The sequence below is a fragment of the Brachyhypopomus gauderio genome, chromosome 3 (assembly GCF_052324685.1).
Source record: "Brachyhypopomus gauderio isolate BG-103 chromosome 3, BGAUD_0.2, whole genome shotgun sequence".
In the NCBI taxonomy this organism is placed as follows: Eukaryota; Metazoa; Chordata; class Actinopteri; order Gymnotiformes; family Hypopomidae; genus Brachyhypopomus; species Brachyhypopomus gauderio.
The window spans coordinates 12,156,722-12,170,854 of record NC_135213.1 but is presented as its reverse complement, the minus strand read 5'-3'; the positions used below and the strand labels follow the sequence as shown (position 1 = coordinate 12,170,854).

The window sequence follows — 14,133 nt, the reverse complement described above, 5'->3', positions numbered from 1 at the left end:
ACGAGAGAGGCCCTATTTCACAGAGAGGATTATTGGCTTCTTCTGCTCTTTCTCCTGTATTCTCTTTCTCTCCTTCTCTCTCTCTTTCTCTCTCTCTCTCTCTATCTCCCTTGCATTATTTCTTCATATGTTCTCTGAAGGCCTGGCACATCTTATCACAGGCTCCTACAAACCACTGCGACTCAGGGTAGCATCACCTCGAGGGAGAGCCTCTCACCTTAGTGAGCTCCTTGGTGAGAGGAAACAGCACGATTCATATACATCAGCGTGCTAGGATGCTAGGACGTGCCCATGTTTACAGAGCATGCGTGCGTGAAAACATAAATGTTCACAGGAAGGAAAGAGCAAGTGAATAAGCCCCTCCCACCCCCACCACCTACCCCAAGCCTGGGTAATTTCATCTTCTGGCTCGGATCATTTATTTGGCTTCACTATGGTATTGTTAAGTGACATGTATCTCACCTGAGAGGAGTTACAGATAAGATTCGATTGATTCTTTCGTACCTCTCTCCCATCTCCTCTTTGCAAGAACTCCTAAATCTTTGCTGTATAATAAGGGTTCTGAAACCCTCAATGTGTTTTTTTTTGGGCCAGTTAATAGTGTTCTGGAAATATATAACTAGGCAGCACAGACCAAGCACTTACCCAGGAACCCTCCTGCAAATTTGTACCTGTCCCTGTACGAAGAGCCTATCACCCCTCATATCTGCAAAATCTGTAGCATCACGCAGGACAGAAAAGGCCTCCTTGGTTCTCATTTTACTTGGCAGTTATCTCTGTATTGTATTTCTACATCTCATTGCAGGAGTGACCTTTAACAAGACGCATGCACCCACCATTTAAACACAATGGCACCGCATATTTCAGCACAGCGGATCCGAGCTGCTCTGCCTTCACTGTCATCACTTAGGCTGCGGTGGGATTTCAAGATTTCATCAGCTAGAGGGTGCAACAGACCGCAGAGAGGGAAACGCACGGTGCCTTTTCATATTAATACACTGTGTTTATTTACAGAATGATATAAGAGCTGGAGATAATAGCTGGGATTAAACAGGGATTCATACTGGGGAATTTTACTTAGGATATTTGATTGTGAATATGAGAGTTCTGGTCTCCTAAGAGAAAGGAAATTTTATACTATATATGCGGCTTTATTCAATGTGGGTATGGTCAATAGAATCATGTCAAAGTTTATATTTATTTTATTATACTGTTCACCTGAAACAGGGATAGAAAAGCCTGTTCTAAAAAAAAAGGACTCTGTAGTGTAAGAATCTTTTCAGAATGTGAATATACTGTGAGCCTTTTTCAAGGTGTATCAGATTCAATGGGCATCTAAGCTGCTGTTATTGTAGTTACACTTTAAACTGTAAATTTTCTTGTAAACAAGTTGTTTTTTTTTTTTTTTTTGTTTTCTCTGAGCTGAAGTATTTCGATATTCTGTAGCAATGGAATACTACCAAGCACAAAAAAACTAACAGGAGCTCCGTCACACCAAAACTATATACATCAACAACCACATAGTCAGGACTTTGTCATAATACATTCCTTCAGTATGAATGAGGTTTCAGTTTAAAGACAGACATGGGGACATCAAGGTGAGGAGAGGGCTGCATCAATGAGCATTTTAATGTCGAGCAGAGAGTCCGTAAATATCATAAAGGGTCTGCTGTATTTAGCAGGGGTCCAGCCGAGCTTCCATAAGGACGAGCTCGAGCTGTCGAAACAAAGCCTTCTCTCAGTATTTTTAGCTCGCCTCAGAGCTCCTTCAGAAAAGTCCAACCCTGGTCTGGCACGGCCTTTCAAAAAAGAAAAGGAAAAAAAAAAAAGAAAGCAAAAATGTATTAATATTTTTCAAGAAGAGCAGTTTTGTAATACTGTCAGGCAGGAGTGCACACTCCTTTCTAGTTTCAATGAAATGACAGAAATGTGTGTGTGTGTGTGTGTGTGTGTGTGTGTGTGTGTGCTTCTGTTTCTGGCCCCACTCTGGCTACGCACTATGTACTGTTAAGCAACTCATAAAAGCCCTGCAGGGCCCTCCCCCTCCACCCGTTTCCAATAGAAATCAGTTGAGTTTTTGCTCATAAATCTACGCCCAGACCAAATGGGGAAAGCTCATTGGACAGCACCTCTCCTCCCCTCAAAGTGTCATTCAGCTCCTCCCATCTTGGACCACACATTTCCATACAAACAAAACAGACTCAAAATCAATACAGCGGTGACAGAAACATCAGAGAACATCATGCAAAAATCACACAGATGGTGAGAAGTTTTGAAGTTTGACTTTGGACTGAAATGTCAACAAGTTGATAGGGCGCTCAAGGTAGGGTCGGTGGTAACCTGGAAGCATTTTGTTCTATTTAGTGTTCCAGGGGAGGAGGAGGTGAGCTGTTTGATTTTTGTTTGCTTTTTGTTTTGTCTGGGGATGGGTTTTCTGTCTTTAGTAGGGAGTGAAGCGACTGTACCCTCCTCTGTATAGGCTAGCCTGCAACATCAAAGATGAAAAACAAAAATGGTTCCAATCAGTGTAAAGTAGATTCTTAAATTCTATTTCTATTATTTTCTTCTCTTTCTTCTTCCTTTTTCTTTTTTTTTACCCAACCAAACAATGTTTTATTTTCCATGGTGACACAGCAAAAGCCTCGTGACTGAATGAACTAGAACAGTGCAGAATGTCTCCTAACTGTTCACTTGTGTGTGTGGAAGCCCCTAAACACTGTAGGATGAAGTCAACACTGAGGTATTCGTAAAGTTCAGCTGGGTAGCGACTAATACTAGCCACTCTGTCTGTTCTAACAGTCCACATGACATACTCTGGTAACACACAACTTTATTACATTTTGGGAGACTTCCAAAAGCACCAAATGGCTTAAAATCACTTAAATGTAATTAGAAAACTTTATCTTCTCCTAGCAACTCTCTTCAAAGCCAGTGAGAATGAGAGAGATGTTTTTTTAAGAGCCTCAATATAGCCGTCTTACCCAGAGGGCAGTCAGTCACGTCCTCAGGTTAATTTGATCCTATATTAATCACTTTTTTACTCATTTTTAGCTGCTGCAATGTCTTGCTGCTCTGGCCCACTGCAAAAGCTTCAAAGACTCCATCCCCAGCCTCTCTGGAAGCAGCTTGCCATCAAACACACACGCCTTAAACATGGCACGAATTCCGTTCTCTCTGAGAGCAGGCGAAACAAACTTACTCCACCCTCTGAGGGACTCATTACAGAATTATTTTTTTTTTAACTTGGGATCTGGCGATCAAATACAATTACGCTCCGTTCATCTCACTTGCAGGAGATGCAGTGGTAGTGGCCATTGTGTTTCTTTATGCTGCTACCTGTTTGTCCCATGGAGTACTCAGAGCTCTAGAAACTTCTAAACACTCCATTCACTAGTCAGAGCTCTAGAAACTTCCAAACACTCCATTCACTACTCAGAGCTCTAGAAACTTCTAAACACTCATTCACTAGTCAGAGCTCTAGAAACTTCTAAACACCTCATTCACTACTCAGAGCTCTAGAAACTTCTAAACACCTCATTCACTAGTCAGAGCTCTAGAAACTTCTAAACACCTCATTCACTAGTCAGATCTCTAGAAACTTCTAAACACCTCATTCACTAGTCAGAGCTGTGGAAACTCCAAGGTTTAAACAAGGATGCTGCTCAGGGACAACTATATAGTTTTGTGTGTCTTAGATTGGAAAATGTTTTGGTCATAAGAAAGGTAGGAAAATTTTGAAAAAAAGATGAGGAAGAAGGAAGGAAAAAACATCACAGGCCACAGTTTTAATTAAGTAAACGAAGAGGGAAAAACGTCTTAATTAATGAAAGCTTTTAGCTAGCAGCTGCACTGGGGAATAATACTATTTTGAGAATCACACGCATGTCGGCTTGGTAAATTCCAGCCATTTGTCTTAGGCAGAGTGTTTGTCCAATAAGCCTCCTGGGCAGGGGGAGGCGGATGCGATGGAATCTTTTTTCGTCTTTCTTGCTCTCTATCTCTCGCTCTTCTTTAATCTCCCTCGGCACGCCGCTGCATGCGCTTGATGGTCGTTAATCTTTGCAAAAGTCCCTACCCACAACCGTAAGAAAATACGAAAAAAAGACCCAAAACAAAACAAACAAATCATACAGTTCCTTCTTTTGTGCAGATAGGAGGTTTAGATTTTTCATCTTTGATGTTAGCTGCAAAAGCTAGCTAAAAACAAACATTAACAGAACAACTATCCCCACAACAATTTAAGTGTGCTCATATGGAAAGGAAAATGGCTTGTTTGAATGGTCTTATCAGACTGAAGCAATAAAGATTCAGTTTAACAGCGACTTTGAGACAGAACATCCCCTTTCATTTACTGGGTCAAAAGGGGATCCAATGTTCAATTAACCTAGACAAGAAGAGGGAGTTCCACTAAGAAGAGCTCCACTAAAGCGCTTGCAAGTTTTGTCAGGATCGCAAGCAGCGTCACATAACAACGAGACCACAATCACCCCAACTTCAATACCCCTCTACATATGGCCTACTTTAACTTTTAGGCCAAGCAAGAGGCCACTACGTCTAACCACTTTGCCACATTCAGATTGCTTCTCTTTCACGTTTATTAATTGTCGGATTGTCCTGGATGTATACTCAATGATACCTTGTGGATGAAGTTAGGGTTGCTTGTGTCTGGGTTACAAAGGCTGGAGTTTCCTGCTCTGTTACGTGGGAACTTACCATAGTGCCCACGCTGTACGTGGCCGTGGGTCCGATCGTGTGGTGGTAGGGGTCTGCTGTTGCGTAGACTCTGCCATAGCTGCACACAGACAGGAAAAGATTGAACTACTGAGACTGGCCAGCGTCTGTTCATTTCCAAGAGTTCCATTATCCCTTTCTATATCTCCCCCATGATGAAAATGCAATTGTCGGCTCACTATAAATGTATGGCATAACGGCAAGAGTGCGGGAAAAGTGATTTGTGCTCAGTCATTGCTGTTTAGGTGTAAAAGTAGTGAGCATTTTATCTTTTTGAAGATGTTGTAAATGTTATATTGATCTGAGTGGGACAAATGCATTGGGGGAAGCAGGGTTCCAGGCATGGGCCAGAGACAGCAGCGTGAGGAAGAGGAACCGTGAGGAAGAGGAAGAGGGATTACTAAGACAAATAGGAATTTAAAGACAACAGACCCACTGAATGAAAAGGACAGCGACGGCCTGGGAGGAGAGAGAATCAGTGTTCTTAAGGCGTAGTTGTGTGTGTGTGTGTGTGTGTGTGTGTGTATGAATGTGTGCCTACATGCATAAGTCTCTCTTCATTCTGTCCATGCTCCTTTGCCCTTCCCTTGTTTACCCAGCCTGCACTGGGGGTGGCTGTTTCTCCCACTCTTTTCATTGTTGGCGGATTGGAACTAATTCCTCCAAGATGGGCCTCACTTGTTCACTTATTTATTTATTTACTCCCAACACTTCCTTTCTTCATTTGTTTACTTTTTCTCCAAACACACACTTGCAAATGAGGGCCTGTGGGGAGCAGATAAGGCACCCGAGCCCCGGCTAAGAGCACGGACCGCAGGAGGAGAAAAGAGGAGAGAGGGGAAATCCTGTGCCCAGACACGGCTATTACACATGGAAATACTATCGGATCTGACCAGGTTTTTGTCATCCGGGATTATTACAACATCAAAGGTCAGGCCCGCGTGTGAGAATGAGAAAGCTGAGCGGAGGTGATTTGGGCTGCCTGCGACAGACACATTCAGAGCCGGTTCTGAGGAATCCCCGGGCCAGCTTCAGTGTGGACCCAGCCACTCTGAACAAACAGACACCGCTCTGCAAAGTGTCTCAGACATCAAATAACTAAAACTCCCCACTAAGCAGCAACCTGCTCGGAACCTGTTCTGTTTTGATCGTGAATTAAGCATTTCCCGGGGAATTGTGAAGAAATTATTTCACGCAAAGTCAACAGGTGAGGTGGTGCGCTCACGGAACGTGCATCCATTAACCGTTCCCCTCCTACACAACAGACCAAACATGTACAGGAGTCCTGTTTAATAGCGAAGGGAAGGAGTTGGTAAGCACAGAAAGAAAAATGGAACGTGTTCTGTAAAGGAGAGAGACATGGAGGTGGAGAGAGAGAAATAGTGGGAGGAATGGGAGGAAAAGAAGGCAAGAGGATGCTGAAATCACAGCAGCAGAACGTCACTCTCTTCTCCTGCTCTGATGGAGATCGTCGCTCGGCTCTGATAAATCGTACATTATCGCCGCTCTTCAGGCTAGCGGGCAGGGCCGGGCCTTATCGCCACTGACACCCTCAATCTCGCCCAGATTAAACCAGCGCCTGCCCTGATCCAACCTGACAGGGTCCCCACAGGTTCCAGATAAATTACTGACAAGCCAGCACCACCCTGCTCCTCAAACATCCCCTTCCCCCAGAAACAAGTGCACACAGCCCCTGAGGGCTAAGATAAGTGGCCAAGGCTCAGAGAAGTAAGCTCACTTAGGTGCCACAGCACATACATAACTGGGACACTAGAATGCCGTTCGACAGGCCTGTTCACAAGCCTCTCACAACAAGGCAATTAATTCAGGTTTAATAATGCAGCATGAGACAGTCAACACTCATATGTTAGTGAATCGAAATGTTACATGTAATTGAATGACTTTGTGTGAATTACTTCTTTTCTAAAGTACTAAAATAAACTAGGAGAATGAAGCTGTACTAGAACAATTACAGAGATGAGGACATCTGTTTTACAAACAGAAAAAAAATATGCTAATGCTAAAGCAAATGGAAGCAATCCCATTCCAGGCCAGAGAGGGCGCTGTGAGACTCTTACCTGTCACTGTAAGCTGCTGCAGCTGCCGCGGCTGGCTGGGCATACCTGTACGCTGCATAGCCACCCTGCACATCAAACGAGGCGAAACATTAGGCACAGAAACCCAAAGAGGTCATGCTAGATCACTGCAAATCTGTTCTCACCCTGAGCTAGCACTAACCCTGAGCTAGCACTAACCCTGAGCTAGCACTGACCCTGAGCTAGCACTAACCCTGAGCTAGCACTGACCCTGGGCTAGCACTGACCCTGAGCTAGCACTGACCCTGAGCTAGCACTGACCCTGAGCTAGCATTGACCCTGGGCTAGCACTGACCGTGAGCTAGCACTGACCGTGAGCTAGCACTGACCCTGAGCTAACACTGACCCTGGGCTAGCATTGACCCTGGGCTAGCACTGACCCTGGGCTAGCACTGACCCTGAGGTAGCACTGACCCTGAGCTAGCACTTACCCTGAGCTAGCACTGACCCTGGGCTAGCACTAACCCTGAACTAGCACTTCCACAACTAAGACAACATTAGGAAAATGAGACTGTGATACACACAGTCTCATACAGAGCTCTTAAAGCACCAAACTAAAGCCTGCTGAAAGTGACGAAGAGCCCAGCAGCACACAATACAAACGCGCCTGCATGCACTTCATACCACGGTGCGTTCAGTTCATTTCAGGAACATCACTTGACACCATTGGCTTTTGACTGGACGCAGTAATAAAAACAGTGAAGTTCGTGGGGTTTGACCCTTGTTGAGTCATTACCAGGGTTTATCTAGTTTAAAGAGGGCTTAACTGAATTAGTCCCATTGACCTTAATAAGAGCACACGTGGCTAACGCGGCCGTGCTCCGCGGGGCTGCGGCGGGGAGCTTTTGCCCGTCTCCTGCGGGCGCAGAGGTGGCAGCTGTACCTGCTGTCTGCGCCGCATCAATCTGATCAATGGGAATGGCAGCGCTGGGTAGCTATCGACCAGCATTTTAAGTGGGAATCTGGTATAAACATTTAAAACCAGTCAATGCTTGCTTACTGCGCACGAACCAAATGGAAGCTTTGGCCGCGGCTATTGGAGGGCCTTTTAATTAATGTGGCTGGCCAATACGCATCCTCGGGCGTGATGCCCGGGGGAACTGTCTCCTGACGCAGGAAATGCTCTCCACAGAAGCCAAAGCACGGCAGACGCTAAATATTGCTTGTATAAGCATTAGATGACATCTGACAAAGCCATTAATTGCTCCAGATACATCTGCTATTAATAGGTATGCTGTAAGCAGCATCACATATCATTAGCCACCGAAGTGGATCAGCATTCCGGCTGGTGTTTGCAGATAACCGTGTTTGGAGGACATGTACTGGGGACAAACGCAACACGACTACACCTGTCTATTAAGGGCAGTGAGTGGATTCGCTTGCTAGTAGTATACAACACTGGCTGGCAAAGTGTTTATCTAAGTGCCCATTGGAATGAACCTGCTCTGCTCTTGTGTTTTGTCTTTGTTGCTTGAGATATTTCTCCTGCATGGACCAGCGGTATAGGCAGACGGAGTGCCTGGCTAAAGATGCCCTCAGACATAGGACTGCTCACTAAATCATACATGCTTTCATTCATTTTTCAGCTGTGTATTAATGTCCAATAGTGCACTGCTAAAATCAAATGTTAAACTGCTGGAGAACTCGGGAGAGGGAGGAATCGGGTCACTATACTGCTCTGTATAGATTGTGTGGTAGTCGAGTGCTTCTCCCTCTTTTTCACCTACCCTGTGCTATCAAAGATTCTCAATTTTAAACTTCTGGCATACAGCGCTTTACCCACTCAGGTTCTGTAAAAGTTTTGGACTTCAAAGTTGTGCCCATCTGGGAGATCCTCAGAGAAGGAGTCTGGGAGGTCCAAAAAGAACTCGTCAGAACACAGTGTGAAGGGTTTAGGTTCAGGCCTGTAGCTACAGGATGGCGCTGTGTTTACACCTGACCATGAGGCTCACATTAAAATGGGCACAGATTCACTTATGCAGCTGACGCTTTGACTCCAGGCACGACATACAGGCATGGGCACCACTTCTGTGTCTTGGCTGGTTTGCCCCCTTTCAGATCTGAAAGTTGAATTCATTTCCATTCTTCCTCTGGTGACATAATACTGGGAAGGCAGGCCTGCTTGCTCTCTCCCTCTGATCACCTGACTGTCTAATACCTCCTGACACCCTGTCAAAAATAATAGAGCTCGGGCATGGGACTGGCTTGCAATGCGAGTCCTTTTGGCTACATTTTAATACGAGCTGAGAGAAGTGGATGAAAAAAAATGGTGCTGCACCAATCAAAACAAAAACACTCAAGCAGCTAACTTATCCGGCATGATATGGTTCTCTTTTACAGAGAAATCAATCAGCTCTGGCAACAGAGGGAACACAGAGGCGTCTGGAGCCAAACTACGGGAGAGTTCATTTCAGTTCACCCCCCGCCCCGGACACGCCGTAAAAAAAAAAAAAAAAAACCCCACCTCAGCTGGAACAACTGGTGCTGGGTTCTAATAATGGGGATATGTCAGATGAGCTTTGGCCCAGCATGAGATCACCATGGCGGCGTGGTTTGGGGATGGCCTGTACGATGGACCTTCACATGGCTCTGGGTGGCTGCGGAAAGGCGGCCTGAGCAGACCAGCGTGGGCTGACCCGGCTTGACCCCGACCTTATGAAAGATTCAGCACCAGCTGTCTGGGCGGAGCATGGAGATAAGAGCGTGGCAGGGCTGTGGAGCTATTCTCCGGGATGCTGTAGTCTCCGTCAGGCACACAAGGGCACCACAGTTCCCAGGCAGGGCAGAGACTGGAAACTGTGGCCACAGGCACTCTGTGCTTGGCTTCCAGGCCTGTTGTGGTGAGCTATCCTTTCATTACGCTCATACAGGATAAAGAAACGGTAAAGGAAACGCACTTACATAGATCTCTGCACCATAGAAGCCGTCCTGGTAAACCACACTGAGGGGAAACAAACAGACAAAAATAGCACAGCTCAAATCAATGCAGTCTATACAGGTGCTTCTCCTTTAGAAACAGGAGAGTAAAAAAATCACCAGGCTAACATAGGTGTTCCTTCGCCAGACAAAATAATGCACTCTCGACTAAGGCATGGCTGGAACAAATGAGAAACGATGGCCGGTTTCATATCGAAGAGTAATTTTATGCTCTGTTAGGAAATCCCTGTTGTTTCCTGATAGCCTCTGCTCTCTTAGAGGGCTCGTGTGCCAGTAGGACTTTGTGGTTCAGTTCATCATTGTACTGTGACACAAATCAATTTAATTGTTCGTATCAGGGCAATTCAAGTTAACGGCATTGTGTCTGTAGCTTGGAATGGGGTTTCGATTATCTCCGACAGAAACGCTAGTACTAAAGTTAGCTCAGGGTGTGATAATAACTGAATTATAGCAATCATAGCTGGGCTTTGGTCTGACGAAAATACTGCAGGTGGCTAACCCCCGAATAAAATGTGGGCGTAATGTCAGGTATCTGCAGAGGAAGTTGGGCTCACTTACGCTCCATAAGCAGGAATGGGTGGGGGTGGAGGTGCGGCGCGAAACGTGTTGTAGACTGCACGACCCCGGCCCCGCAAGTGGGCACCCCTGTACGCCACTGTTGCCCCTGTGGTTGGGTATGGGAAGCCCGTCACTACAGAGAAGAGAAGAGAAGAGAAAAGATTGCAGCTCAGTGTTGACCACAATGTCTTACATTCACAGCAAAACATCAAATCCCTTCTGTCAACTGTCATGTTGACACACCACTCCTGTCAATGAAGACCATGCCTAACTATTCAGCCAGGTCATTTTCCAGGCCACCCGAAGTCTATGTAGACTGACATTTCCATACACTTAATACAAAATAAACTGCATTACGCAGAGTGCTGGATGACTACAGGAAGGAGACTGAAAGGCACTGCTGTATAGCAATGTGTGTGTGTGTGTGTGTGTGTGTGTGTGTCTTTGGCTGCTCTCCAGCTCGAGTGGGGCGTGTGCGAGGCAGGGGTGGTGGTAGGCTGTTGTAGGTGAAGCACAATGGGCTGGCCCCGTGAGGCGGAGCGAGCAGATGGAGCATATTGTTTGGAGATGGTGCAGGCACAGCTCGACACCATCCCTCATCTTCTCCTCAGCCATCCCTACACCCATGCCATCACTGCTGGGGCCCAGGCAACCACCCGCAGGGCGTGCTGGGGTCAACACGAGAGAGAGAGAGAGAGAGAGAGAGAGAGAGAGAGAGAGAGAGAGAGAGAGAGAGAGAGAGAGAGAGACACTGCATGCTTGATTATGTGCTGTATGTCAGAGAAAGAGATAGAAAAACATACAATTACATGTAACAAATGAGCAACAAATTGAAATGTATGGAAAAGAGAAGCGAATAATCAAAGAAAATGATGGATGAGAGGGATGTGGAAAGGATATAAATGATTCTGAATACAAAGAGAAAAGAAAGAGATGAGAGAGACTGACAAAGGAGAAAATGACTTCCATCCTGAGTGCTTCTTTGACCTTCCGCTATCAGCAAGTGTGGCCTTCACGCACCAAGGGCAGGGTCCTAATTACCCACAGTCCTGTGCAACGCCAACACTTCATGACAGTGCACCCAGCACAGCCCCTTCTCATTTATGCACCAACAACTCCACCATGCTCTCTCCCCTGTCCCCGAGGGCCCTGTCAGTTACTCCCCCAAACCCAGTCACCCACTCTCCCCTTTACACTTCCACTCCTTCATTATCAACGTCTGCTGAAGCCTCACAAGTTCAGAGCAGAAAATGGCCGAAGAGAGGAGGAGATGGACTGACACAAGTTTCCATTCCTTAACCCCTTACATGCCGACTACCCACCGGAACCATCGGTCATCTTGTGTATATAATAACAGGCATTTCGTATTAGATTCAGTTAAATAATTCATAGTACTCACTAAATAACTCCTTAACATTAATAACAGAATAATAACGTTTAAACACTTGATTGATTTTGTCTTGTAATTAAGATGGGAAGCAAGCAAGACCATAGACTTCCATTGAGTTTTTGAAACATACATGAGCTTAGCCTCGCACTAACCTTTGATATCAACATATAGAGTAGATATGATTAAAATGCTTCTTGTTTTACTTCTACCAAAGCAGCCTTTCTGTCAGAACAACACTGCTGAGAAACTTAATAGCTCTTTGTGGTTCATTAACTAAATCTGTTTTAAGCGGCAGCTTCTGAAAGCAACGATAAATCTTACTTTACATTTATTCCTGTATCTACTTTTAATATTTATTATAATTTTCACAACTCTTCCATGACAGTTTTTCTGGAGTGTTTACATCGTGAACACCTGGCGCTATGTTCTACCTGAGTGGGTTCTCCAGCCTGCCGATGGGAAGTGTAGATACCTGGCCACGCTGCCAGGTGGACGTGAACTCACACCACCTAAAGCTCAACTCTGGAGCTAATGATGCTAAGAATTGCTCACGACTAGGCCATCAAATAAAAGAAGAGAGGTAGAGAGAGAGAGTGCAGGAGACATGGAGTACTCCAGCACGGGGAGGTGTGCTGTGGCCTTTCATCTGATGTGAAAGAAAGACAGATGGCAGAAGGTAAGGAGTTTGCTCTTTCGTTTTGATATAGAGTGGAGCTGTTGACATTTTAATTTGTCCCTTCTAAGCCATGGACGCCAGTGTTAATATGCCAAACAGCAGTGGTCTGTGATATATGTCCGGCTATGGTCAATTTATCCAGAATTCCCTTCATATGCACCACTCTTATTTTTCCTTTGACTTTCCCTGTGCATTATGTGCACTATGACGTACATAAATGTAATCTCATAATGAGGTATGGGTGTACATGCTGCACTGATTCAATAATATCCCATAAATCATTGTGGCCAGTTATGACACCCCATAAAACCCACGCAACAGCAAATCTACACATGTGCATATACCGACTAATACCTCATATGCTAGTGTTGTTTTAGCATAAACATGAGTGTCAAGATTAAAAACAGTGCCTGGACATTTCAAAAAAGGACCCAATTCTACAAGTAGACTAAATTCAACACCTGCCTTGCCCTCCACTGGCTAGCTCAGCTGCAAATTGGATGTAAGCATTTCTCTACTTTTAAATGTTCTGAATCAAGCTTCAGGTACCGCATCTTCACTGCATCCACATTCAAATGAAAGCTCCTTGAACTCTACTGAAGCTAGAATTTAAAGGACTTACACACACTACTTGTAAGAGATATGGTTAAATGAAACTCACACACACACACACACACACACACACACACACACACACACACACACACACGCAAGATGTAGGATATTACAAATACAAAGTAATAACAATATTAAAATATTACAACTGAATAACTCCTGACAGTGCCTTTGTGAAGTTGGATCAGTTGGACATGGCTAAGAGTCAAACATATGTCACCCTTCCCACTAAATGTTTTAGCATCTATTTAAAAAAAAACAACAAAAAGGCTGCCCTATTAATATTTCCCTCCCATCTACTTTGCATTTTAATCTTATTTGTTGCCTTTGGCTCAACATGCTGCCAAGCGCTGAATACATTGGCTGAGGACACAGTCAATCAATCAATATTACATTTCCCCCAATGTCCTTCATGCATGTGCACCCAGAGCAGGCTGACAGGCTCAAGAGAAAAGAGCCCTAGATTACACAATTAAGTTCCTCAAGCAGGGGTCACAGGCTCAGCCCCCAGCCTCTGGTTTAACTTCTCTATCCACTCAGCTTAAGGTGATAGGAGCACAGAGGCAGCGTGGATGAGAATGAGAGAGAGAGAGGACTTGTGGAGGGAAAAGTCTCTCCGAATATCAGGCTAACGAGCAGATCCATGCATAAACAGACTGGAGAAATACGAGTGAGTAAGAGTGAGTGTGTGTGTGTGTGTATGAGAGAAAGAGAAAGAGAGAGATGGAGAGAGTCAAGAGAGAGAGAAGAGAGAAAAGGCAGTAAAAAAGACAGACACAACAGGTTTTCATTTGTGGATGGGGGAGTGGGTGATGAGAAGAGAGGGATGGAGGAATGAGAGCGTCATGGTGGGGGGGGGGGGGGGGAGAAGCACGACTTCCCTGCAAGAGGTTAAAAGCAGGCAGTCGGCGGCCCCCATCCGTCATTCTCCTGAATGGGATTTGAGGACAATAAACCTGTAGCGGCAGGACGAATGGAGACGGAGTGCGCTGTCAGCACCGTACGATTTATGGGGCCCAATTTCGCTGATCTCCCGCACAGAAACTAGGACTGATAAACAGTGATTAATCACCTTTACATCCGATTTCAACCCCCCATCCCCCAAAATATATTAAATGTAGCCATAATTA

At 45.2% G+C, this 14,133-nt stretch overlaps 1 protein-coding gene across 1 annotated transcript in view; it reads right to left on the bottom strand.

Annotated features, from left to right (window-relative positions):
* Positions 1-527: 527 nt before the first annotated feature.
* Positions 528-14,133, bottom strand: part of rbfox3a (RNA binding fox-1 homolog 3a) — a 302,634-nt gene continuing 289,028 nt past the window's right edge. The window contains 5 exon segments of the mRNA XM_076999552.1: positions 528-1,799; positions 4,714-4,792; positions 6,810-6,874; positions 9,729-9,768; positions 10,323-10,455. Coding sequence (XP_076855667.1) covers positions 1,758-1,799; positions 4,714-4,792; positions 6,810-6,874; positions 9,729-9,768; positions 10,323-10,455 — 359 coding nt within the window. The 3' untranslated portion in view covers positions 528-1,757.